The sequence below is a fragment of the Sorex araneus genome, chromosome 4 (assembly GCF_027595985.1).
Source record: "Sorex araneus isolate mSorAra2 chromosome 4, mSorAra2.pri, whole genome shotgun sequence".
NCBI classification, from domain to species: domain Eukaryota; kingdom Metazoa; phylum Chordata; class Mammalia; order Eulipotyphla; family Soricidae; genus Sorex; species Sorex araneus.
The window spans coordinates 72,672,807-72,684,813 of NC_073305.1; the positions used below are offsets into that span (position 1 = coordinate 72,672,807).

Consider the following 12,007-nt stretch of genomic DNA (forward strand, 5'->3'; position numbering starts at 1 on the left):
GGATTGTGAAATTTCAAGAAGCAGCAGCAGATTAGACAGCACGGAGTTGGAAGCAGGGAGGAAGGAGAGTCTGGAGCCAAGATGGAGCTGGAGGACAGATGGGCTGCCCTGGCAGCTGGCTGGTGGAAAGGTCAGAGCCCTCACGACCCAGCCTGGGGTTCAGCCTCTGCCTTCCCAGGATCTGCAAGTCATGCTAGACTCCTCTTGCCCCCTGGCTCCATAACTACCACTTCCGAGACGCTTTCTCTCAGAGCGCAGGAAGGCAGGCCTGACCCCTGCACACCCGTGCACCTCCTCCCTGATACTGCCTGGCTCTCCTGCTGCTTCCCATCCAGTTCTCCACTGGGCCCCTCCCACTGGCAGGCTGGGGCATAAAAAGTCAGTGAGCGGGGGGGGGGGGGGGGGGGGGGGGGAGATCCCATGATGGTTACAAAATGGATCCAGGTCAGTGGATCCTCATGAGAGCTGGCATTTCAGAACTGCCTGAGGGCACCAACTAAAGTCCCACATCTGCTCCCTCCTTAGCTACTATTTCGGGAGCCTGGTGAGCCTAAACTACTCCTGGGCAGATCTTTCAGCCAGTCCCTCCTGGTTAATGACCAAGAGCCTAGGACATCAGAGACCACCACCACAGGCTGGAGGCCATCTCAGCCCTGGGAATGAAGGTGGCAGCAGGGAGGGGTGTGGAGGGCAAGACACTCAGGCTGCAGCCAGGGCCATAACCTCCCAGAGGAAAGCTCAGAATAAATGAAAGAATGGCAAGAGGCCAGGTGGCGAGAGCGGGGCAGTCTAGGCCCCATCCTGCACCTGACTTTCCCGGCTACACTGTGAGGTCACCGGCAAAGGACAAAGCCAGTCTGGGCCGGAGGCTCAATGCTGAAGTGTGCAGTCCCTGCCTGATACGGTAATCCAGGGCTTGGTGTGGGGACAGCAAGCAGCCAGGGCAGAAAACGGCAGAGAGGAAGGATCATAAACCCTCAGCATAGACAGTGCTGGCAACCCTTTCTCAATGAGGAAAGCGAGACCAGGGAGATTCAGCGATTCCCCCAGGCCCCATGGAGAGAGAATGATAAGTCAGGATTCCAGCCTAGGCAGGGATTCCAGGCTCCTGGCCCACCCCGAGGCCTTTGTGTATATATGTCTCGCACACAACCCTCCATCCTAGGGTGCCCACCTTCTTCCCCGCCACCCACCTGCTCCTAGCAAATGCCCTAGCACAGCACAAGACTCCTTTAAGAAACCCTTCCTGCCAGCAGCCGCAGGCTTTCTCTCTCCGCGTCTCTACGTGGCGTCTCTCTCGGAGCACTCACCCTGGGGCACTGTGATATGTTCAATGTCTGCATTCCTCACTAGAATATGAGCGGCTTAGGGACTTCATTCATTTACTCACCTTCTTCAGCAAACATGTCAAGAGCCAAGTACCACCCTGTGCAAGTGGTAGGGCTGAAAGGGCTCCTGAACCCAATCCCTGCCCTCGGGGAGCTTGCACCTAGACTTCACGACCTCCCGGAAAGAGTATGGGCTGAGAGACACTCTAACAAACACCACATGGATATCTGAGTTCCAGCTGAGGAACCTAAGTATGATATAAGGTTATTATGAAGTCACGAGAGAATCTGAACCTGGAGGGAGAATGTGAGATTCAAAGTGAAAAATCAGGGAGTGAGAGGCCTGGTTTACGGGAGAGGTGGGGCAACAGGGCAGTTAAGAGGGGGATGAGAAAAGCTGCTGACCTGCTCTTTGCCCTTGCAGACCTGGAAGGAGAAGCCAGTCCCCAGAGCAGCCCTGTGGTTCCTTACATCTGCAGAACTTTACCTACCACAAGGGCATGTGGTGAGCACAAGGTGAACTGTCACTCAGGGGCTGAAGGGTAAGGACAGGGGTGAGGACATGGCCCCACATAGGGCAGCACAGGGCCAAACTACCCTGCAGGATCCGTGACAGATTCCCACCCAGAGACAGAAAGTTCATCAGATAGGTATAAGTGAGTTCTTAGGTTCCAAGACTCATCCACCTGTCTGGAGGGAATGGATGGGAGGGGACGGAGCAAAGGACCAACTGGGATACAACCTTGGACCTCAGCTTCCCTTTTGGCCTCCATTACAGACGCTTCCTTTTCTCCTGCTCACCCAGGCGGCTTGTGTCTCCAACACACTACTTCTCTTCCTACCATCTTGGAGACACAGCCCACAGCCTGCCCCTGAGGGGACATTCCCATCTGCTTCTCCCCTAAGTCAGCAGCGACAGACACCACCTGGTAGGAACCTCAGCCCAGTCTCTCCAGGGAGCCGCTGCCTTCCTTCTCCTCACAGCTTCATTTGCACAGTTCTGTCCCCATCTGACCAAGTTATCTTGTTTGTGACACCATCAGCTCTCCAGAGGGCAGGATGTCTCTCTCTGCCCTATTCATGGCTGTGTCCCACCACTTCCATGAGGGCTCAGCACAGGCAGTTGTTCTGTAAATACCTACTGACTGAACACCCAGTTGGAAGAGGCAGCTCCTGGCCTTACAAGGTTGGGAAGGTTGGAGTGACGTGCAAGGTGCAAACGCAGGGCTGCTGGTCTCAAGCTGGTCTCAGTACTTGAGAGACGGTATAGGGGGACATGACTACAGAAAAGATCTTTGGGCAGAGGAACAAAGAGAGGCTCCTACAAAAGAAGTAAACATAGGGATGGGACAATAGGACAGCAGGAAAGGTGCTTGGGTCACATGTGGCTGACCTGGGTTCAATTCCTGGCATCCCATAGCACCAGGAGTAATTCCTGAGTGCAGAGCCAGGAGTAACCCCTGAGCATCGCTGGGTGTGACCCCAAAACAAAACCCAAACACAAAGTAAATATAGAAAGAAGCTGGAAGGTAGTAGAAGGCACAATGTAAACAGCATGAGCAAACTGGGCAGTGCAGGGCTGCGAGGGTAGTTTGTTGGCCAAGTCCAACTACAGACATATTCTCTAGCTTACATTTACTTCCCCCTCCTGGCCTCCTTCTGTGGGTTTTCTCTGGGATCCTGGGCTCCAGGCCAGCTGCACAGGGCAAAGATCACTCCAAGTGTGTAAAGGGCTGGCATGGGCTGGCATGAGGGGTAGGAGGGGATGATCTAGCTGGACACGAAGAACTACTGGAGGCCATGAAACTAGGCAACTTCAATTTTTTCCCTTTTTGAGTGTGGTGGTGTGTAGGGGTTGGGGTGGCTACACTCAGCTATGCTCAGAGCTTACTCCTGACTGCATTCAGGAAACACTCCTTGTTTTTTGTTTGTTTGTTTCGGCTTTTTGCATCATACCGGGTGATTCTCAGGGATTACTCCTGGCTCTGCACTCAGGAATCACTCCTGGTGGTGATTAAGGGACCATATGAGATGCTGGGGATCAAACCCTGGTTGGCTGCATGCAAGGCAAACGCCCTCCCCACTGTATTATCACTCCAGCCCCTGTATTATCACTCCGGCCCCTCAGAGAACACTCCTGGTGGAATTCAAGGACCTCAAGTGTGACAGGGATCTCACTCCGATAAATGGTTCAATTCCCTGCACCATTTATAATCCACCTGCCACATGTAAGACAGGTGCCTTAGCCACTGTACAATCCCTCCCACCCCGGATTCCATTTTCCCTGGGCATGAAAGCAGGTTCTCAGACGCAGCTGTCATTGCTACTTCAGCATGGAGAGCAGAGAGACACACATACCCTTCTTCCGTCTCGTTGATGATGTCACAGATCTCCATGTTCAACGTCCAGTCCTCACTTTGCAGGGAGCCATCTGTTGCCTTTTCTATAAATTAAAAAAAAAAACTGATTTACATTTGTCCTGAATAAGGGGGCCCTGGCAGAAAGTAGGAAAGGAGCCATATTCTGATCCCAAGGAGGAGATGCGCTGAGCCAACAGCAGTTCTAGGGGTGCTTCCACCCAGAAAACAGTCAGTGAGAGATTCAGGCTTGAGTACAGATACTATCACAACACCCTTCATTCATAGACTCCAGACTGAGGGACCAGGGATGTGACTCTCTGGTAAAGCACATAACCGTGCAGGACACCTAGGTTAAATTCCTGGCACCACACAGACACATACAACTAAGAAAACTTCAGACTTAAAAGCTCAGGATAGGCCTAAGCCATCAAAATTCACACCCCTCTCATGGGCTGGAAGAATAGTACAGGGGTACGGTGCTTGCCTTGCATGCTGCCAACCCAGGTTCAATCCTAGGCACCCAGAACCCCAAGACTAATCCCTGAGGGCAGAGCCAGGAATGAGCACTGAGCAAAAGCCAGGATGAGCCCTGAGCACAAGCAGGTGCAGCCCCAAAACTAACCAGATCATGACCCCGTCCACGCCCCCCTGCCAAATTCACCCCTGGGAACAAAGTACAGAGTACAGAAGGTATCATCACTTGTATGAGGCTGACCGGGGTCTATTTCCAGCATCCCATATGGTCCTCTGAGCCCACCAGGGGTGATACTTGAGTGCAGAATCAGGAGTAAGTCCTGAGCACCACGAGGCATGCTTCCCTTCCCCAAATATTTTTTTTCACCCCTGATACCAGGAACATGGTATAGAGGGTAAGGCCTTGCATGTGGCTGGCCCTGGTTCAATTCCCTGTACCATTTATAATGCTCCAAGCATCACCAGGAGAGAGATCCTGAATAGAATGCCAGGAGTAAGCCTGGGCACCACGGGGTATGGCCCAAACCCTGCTGCACACCTCCGCCCCAGCCCCATTCACCCAATCAGGATGATGTTATGTTTACTGGCTAACTAGTTACATTTACACCAATTCTGGAGCCAAACTACCTAGGTTCAAATACAAACTCTACCACCACTAGCTATGTGATCCTGGACAAATTATCCAACCTCCATGTACTCCAATATCCTCATTTATAAAATAGTGAAGACAGCAGTGCCTATCCCCTAGAGTCATTATGACAAATCAACAAGCTAATGAATGTAAAGCTTGGAATATATGCACACAGCACTAGCGAGTATATGCCATCATAATCATTACAAATCAACATTGATAGTTGAATAAAGGTGACGAAACAGATGTGGGAAATAAGACTGATAAAGGTCATTTATTTAGTTTGGAGTGTGTGTGTCTCTTCCTCCCACTGCCCAGTAGTTTTCAGAATCCCAGGGCATGTCCAGTTATACTCAATCGGGCTGTGCAGGCCAGTTGGCAGCGCTTGAAGTCCACTAGAGTTTTACTGGTGGTGCTTCAGGCACCATGTGGTTTCAGGGAACCACCTGGAATTCAACTTATGACCTTAACATGCAAGACATGCTCTTCAGTCCCTTGGCTCCTCTCCCCTATTTCAGTTCATTTTTCTAAGTCATGGAGTTTAGAGTTCCAAGTATGGTATTATTTCATCCACAAAATAATTTCCTGATCATTAAATGGGAAAGGGCAGTTTTTTTTTCCAACAACTGGTACAAGGTACAAAGGACATCCACATGCAAAATTATGAAATTAGGTCCTTATCTTATGATTCAATACAAATTAACTCCAAATAGATAAGAGAAGTAAACGTAAAAACTCTTAGAAGTAAACAGGGAAAATCTATATGACATTGAATCTGGCAGTAATTTCATGGATACGATACCAAAAACATATGCAAGAACAGAAAAATATGCAAATTGGTTTTGTTTTTGTTTCTTTGTGATGCTGGAATCAAACCCAGAGCCTCTCACTTACGTGGCATGGAGTCTTCCACTGACCAACATCTTTGGCCCCATGAAAAAGACAACCAGAAAATTAAAAATTGTGCATCAAAAGACACAGTTAGGGGCTGGAGTGATAGTACAGTGGGTAGGGCATTTGTCTTGCACATGGTCGACCTGGGTTCGATCCCTGGAATCCTATATGGTGCCTCAAGCACTGCCAAAAGTAATTAATGGGTGTAGAGCTGGGAGTAACTCCTGAGCATTCCTGGGTTTGTCGCCCAAACAAACAAAGAGCAAAAAGGCACAATTAACAAAATAAAAAAGCAATCTACACTAGGGAAGGAAATATTTGCAATATACAGAATATATAAAGAACTCTTTTTTTTTTTTAATATTTCTTTTTTTGCTTTTTTGCGTCACACCCAGCGATGCTCAGGGGTTACTCCTGGCTTTGCACTCAGGAATTACTCCTGGCAGTGCTTGGGGGACCATATGGGATGCTGGGGATCGAACCCGGGTCGGCCGCGTGCAAGGCAAACGCCCTACCCGCTGTGCTATCGCTCCGGGCCCAAGAACTCTTAAAACTCAAAACCAGAAAACAAACAACTGTTGAGGCCAGAGCGATAGTACAGCAGGTAGGGTGTTTGCCTTGCACACAGCCAACCTGGGTTCAATCCCCAGCATCACCCCAAGCACCACCAGGAGTAATTCCTGAGTGTAAAGCCAGGAGTTACCCCTGAGCAAAAAGAAAAAAAAAAAACCAACCCCAATAAAAGGGACATTAACAGGATTTTATCCAAAGTAGATATAGAGTGGCTAATAGCACATGAAATAAAGAATAATATTACTATTACTGAAATGTACATCAAAATCACAATGAGATATCATCTTATACCTATAAGGATGGCTACTCTTTTTTTTTTTTTTTTGCTTTTTGGGCCACACCTGGCGATGCACAGGGCTTAATCCTGGCTCTGCACTTAGGAATTACTGAGTGCTCAGTGTGAGTGGTGCTCATAGGACCATATGGGATGCTGGGAATTGAACCTGGGTTGGCCACATGCAAGGCAAACACCCTACCTGCTGTGCTATCATTCCAACTTTGAGGATGGCTACTCTTAAATACAGATAATGCCATGTGTTGGCCAGGATGTAGAAAAATTAGAACCTTTGTGCACTGTTGGTGGAAATATAAAATGATGCATCTGCTATAAAAAAATAGTACAGTGGCTTCTCAAAAATTAAATATAGAATACCATATGATCCAGCAATTCTACTTCCGGGTATATATTCAACAGAAATGAAATCAGCATCTCAAATAGATACTTTTTTCTTTTTCTTTTTTTGTTTTTGGGCCACACCTGACAGTGCTCAGGGCTTACTCCTGGCTCTGCGTGTGTGTGTGGTACTGGAAATCAAACCAGGGTGTAAGGCAAGTGCTTTATTTCCAGTACTATCTCCCTGGCCCCCTCAAAGAGATACTTTTATACCCATGTTCATGGCAATATTAGTCACAACAGCTAAAAGATTGAAGCAAGCCAAGTGTTCACTGACATGAACAGCTAGAAAGATAATTACATATATAAACATATATATGTACACACACATACACACACAAATATTATTCACTCTTAAATAAGAAATTCTGATACCACTACAACAAATCTACAACATGAGTGAATCTTGAGGATATTATGCACAGCAGAATAAGTTAGATACAAAAAAAACTAAGCTAGATACAAACATTGAACAACTCAACTTATAAGAGTTATCTAGGATAATGAAATTCATAGGGACTATGATAATTTGTCTAGGGCTAATGGGAAGAATTGAGGGGTGAATAGGTATTCTTTTATGGATAGAACAAGATGGAAAAGTTCTCAAGATTGTACAACAAAATACATGCAATTAACTCCAAAATGGCTAATATGGCCTATTTTAATAAGTTAATTTTTTAAAAAAGGTTCCCTAATGTGGATATTATTCCCTCCCACATTATTTATTTATTTATTTAGGTCACACCTGGCAATGCACAGGGATTAATCCTGGCTCTGCACTCAGGAATTACCCCTGGCGGTGCTCAGAGGACCATGTGGGATGCTGGGAATCGAACCTGGGTCGGCCGCGTGCAAGGCAAATGTCCTCCCTGCTGTGCTATTGCTCCAGCCCCTCTCTCCCACATTTTAATTTTTTTTTAATTTTTTTTTTTGCAATGTAATCTAACTTTTATTTTTTTTTATTTATTTTTTTAAATTTATTTATTTTTAATTAGAGAATCACCGTGAGGGTACAGTTACAGATTTATACACTTTTGTGCTTATACTTCCCTCATACAAAGTTTGGGAACCCATCCCTTCACCAGTGCCCATTCTCCACCACCCGTAAACCCAGTGTCCCTCCCACCCTCCCCAATCCCATCTCCCCCCCACCCCACCCTGCCACTGTGGCAAGGCATTCCCTTCTGTTTTCTCTCTCTCTAATTAGCTGTTGTGGTTTGCAATAAAGGTGTTGAGTGGCCGCTGTGCTCAGTCTCTAGCCCTCATTCAGCCCGCAACTCCCTTCCCCCACATGGCCTTCGACTACAATGTAGTTGGTGATCGCTTCTCTGAGTTGACCTTTCCCCGGAACGTGAGGCCAGCCTCGAAGCCATGGAGTCAACCTCCTGGTACTTATTTCTACAGTTCTTGGGTGTTAGTCTCCCACTCTGTTATTCTATATACCATAGATGAGTGCAATCTTTCTATGTCTGTCTCTCTCTTTCTGACTCATTTCACTCAGCATGAAACTTTTCATGCCCATCCACTTAACTACAAAATTCTTGACCTCCTTTTTTCTAACAGCTGCATAGTATTCCATTGTATAGATGTACCAAAGTTTCCTCAACCAGTCATCCGTTCTGGGGCATTCGGGTTTTTTCCAGATTCTGGCTATTGTAAACAGTGCTGCGATGAACATACATGTGCAGATGTTGTTTCGATTGTACTTTTTTGCCTCTCTGGGATATATTCCCAGCAGTGGTATTGCTGGGTCAAATGTCTCCCACATTTTTAAAGAAGGAACTAAGATTCAGAAAGGTGGGCTACTTGCCAGGATCACACAGCTCAGTGCTATTGACATTCATGTCTGTCTCTAAAGCCTAGACATTTGCATGCTTGTGCCTACTTGCTAACAAAGGTGTGGTCTGGATCTGAAATAAATCATTTAGATGAATTTTTAAAATTTTATTTGATTTTTTATAAAGTTGTTCACAATATTTGATTACATTTAATATTCGAATACCAATCCCACCACCATTATACCTTCCCACCACCATATTTCGGATGTTTCCATCCAAACCCCAAACCCTGCCCCCAAAGCAGAACCGAAGTAATTTATTTTGTATTGCTTGTTATGAATAATTTGCTAAAAATGGTCCAAAACAAAGGTTTCTTAAAGGAAAGTGTGTGAATATTATTATATTTCACTCAGGAGCCATTCTAATCTCTTATATAAGAGATTAGTAACATGCTGTTAAAGGTTGTGTGCATATATATATATACATATATATATACATATATATGTATCAATATATTTCTCCCTAAGATTGGTTGCCTTCTGGGGCTGCAGCGGTTACACAGTGGGTAGAGTATTTGCCTTGCACACAGCTGACCCGTGTTCGATTCCCAACATGCCATATGGTCCTCCAAGCACCTCCATGAGTAATTCCTGAGTGCAGAGCCAGGAGTAACCCCTGTGCATCACAGGGTGTGACCCAAAAAGCCAAAAAAAAAAAAAAGACCGTTTGCCTTCTACTTTAAACCCCATCAAATGTGGTGTGCTATTCTCAGCATATCAATAATATCAAAGTATGAGATGTCCAGGAAGACATTCGCTCACAAGTGAGGTTCATCCGAGTGTGTGGAAAGCGCCTGTGAATGTGGTGGTGGTTGAGTTCTGAAGGGTTTTGGCTGCCAGGGCTGGCTCTGTTGGGGTGGGGAGGGGACCTTACCTAACCCACTCCAAGTTGTCCCAGATGAAACAGTCAGGTGTGGTGTTTGGAGGCATGTCTATGGCAAATCATTCTGTGTGCTCTTCCAAGAGATTTATAGCTGAGTCTCTGGATCATGGCCATTGATAAGATTATATGGTGCCAGGGGCAGCTTGTGAGTGTGACTGCCAAGCTGCCGAATATAGAGGGATTTGTGGGGAGGTCACTCATTCCTGATTCCCTTGAGCCTGGAGTTTTCTGTCACAAGTGCTGCATACCTGGGTTATTCTGTAGATTCACTCCTGGGTCTAAACATATCTGGAGGCTTGTTTAGATGAATTTTTTTTTTTTTTTTGCTTTTTGGGTCACACCTGGCGATGCACAGAGGTTACTCCTGGCTCTGCACTCAGGAATTACTCCTGGCAGTGCTTAGGGGACCATATGGGATGCTGGGGATCGAACCCGGGTCGGCCGCGTGCAAGCAAACGGCCCTACCCACTGTGCTATCGTTCCAGCCCCTAGATGAATTTTTAACCTGCCCCACTATTTTGACAGAAATTTCATATGACCCACCTTTCCACTGATCCTCCAGTAATGAAACAGCTGACCTCTAGAGGTGTCCTTGTTTTTCTTAATGCAGTGATGAAGAAGTGACATTGCTTTTTATGTAACATACTAGAACTCACACCTTCAAACAAAGGCTGTACTTTACTAGCAATGACAACATACTCCAAAAATATAGCTTTTGCTCAAAACAGTTGTGCAACAGTACAACTGTATTCAGTTTGCATTTAAAAGCCTCACTGTTTCAATTGCTTTTTTGTTTATTTCATTTTTTTATTTTGGGGCTTCATCTCCTGGTGCTCAGGGCTTGATCCTGGCTCTACTTTCAGTATTCAATCCTGGTGGTACTCAGAGGACCAGATGGGATGCCAGGGACTAAACCCTGCATCTATCATTGTGGCCCTCATGTTTTAATTTTTTATCAAAAAGGCAGTATCAGGCCAGAGCATTAGTACAGTGAGTAGGACATATGCCTTGCGTGCAGTTTACGGGGTTTGATGCCTAACACACTTATGGTCCCCGAGCCTAACCAGGGTGAGCCCTACCATGAGTGATCCCTGAGCACAGAGCCAGGAATAACCTTTGAGCATTTTCAGGAGTGGCCTGAAAACAAAAAGCAAAAATCCCAAATAGGCAATATCCCTAGTCTTGGTTTTTGCACCTTACTTATTCATTACCAAAATGGGGCCTGAGAGCTAGTACAGAGGTAAGGTGCCTGCCTTGCACAGGGCTAACCCAGGTTCACTCCGCAGCATCCCTGAGCCCAGCCAGGAGTGATCCCTGAATACAGAACCAGGAGTAAGCCCTGAGCACTGCCAAGTGTGGCCCCCAAACAAAACAAACAAAAGAAACCAAACACAAACATAATTCTAAGATTCTAGAAAACTCTTGTCTTTTTTCACTTGTTGGGGGTTGGTGTTTGGATCATACGTGGTGGCCTCTGGGGCTACTCCTTGGCTCTGTGCTCAGACAGCCATTTGTGGTGCCAGATTCAAACCAGGGTTGGCTGCATGCAAAGCAAGCATTTCATCCCTATACTTTTCTGTCTCTCCAGCCCATAAACTCTCATTTTAAATTCTCCTTTGGTGGGACTGGAGCGATAGCACAGCGGGTAGGGCGTTTGCCTTGCACGTGGCTGACCTGGATTCGATTCCCAGCATCCCATATGGTCCCCTGAGCACCGCCAGGAGTAATTCCTGAGTGCATGAGCCAGGAGTAACCCCTATACATTGCCGGGTGTGACCCAAAAAGCAAAAAAATATTTTTTTTTCCTTTGGAGCAAAACTGACTCTTCCAAGGATTTTGAGCTGCTTGCGTTCCTTGTTCTTCCCCAGTATTCCCCCATTTCATCGAGGCTGCTACAATCAGACTGATAGAAAGTATGGATGCATACTTTGCAGTGGCCAAAGACTGTTAAACCTGAGAAAGCAAATCTATACACTAATGGTGAGAATCAGCTTAGGTAAAGGCCATCTGTGCAGCAGGCTGAGCAGAGCATGCTAGGAAGGCTCCAAGATTTGGGGACCGAGCACCAAAGTCCTCGGAGGGTGCCAATCTGGCAGGCACAGAGGCAGCATTCAATGTCTGCCTGTGGGGAAAAAAGAAGCATGTGTGCAGAAGGGATGAGAAGCTGAGTCGGAGACCGTTGAGAGCAGACAGGCCCCAAGATGCCAGCTTCCCTGCTCATTGCAGGCCTGTGGGAGAGGCACACAGAACAACGGTAAGTAACACCACTGGGCTACAGGGAAATGCCAGCCACCAGTGCTGAGAAGAGTGGAAGGAGAGGTAGACACATGTGAAGAACGAACCAGAGCGGCCAT

The 12,007-nt window shown here is 46.8% G+C and overlaps 1 protein-coding gene across 6 annotated transcripts in view; it reads right to left on the minus strand.

The window, feature by feature from the left end:
• The window catches only part of TOM1L2 (target of myb1 like 2 membrane trafficking protein), a 158,450-nt gene that overhangs the window by 74,887 nt on the left and 71,556 nt on the right, over positions 1-12,007 (minus strand). For all 6 annotated transcript variants that reach the window (XM_055135043.1, XM_055135042.1, XM_004612823.2 and 3 more), the window contains one exon: positions 3,687-3,771. In XM_055135043.1, the coding sequence (XP_054991018.1) occupies positions 3,687-3,771 (85 nt within the window). The remainder of the gene's footprint in view (positions 1-3,686; positions 3,772-12,007) is intronic.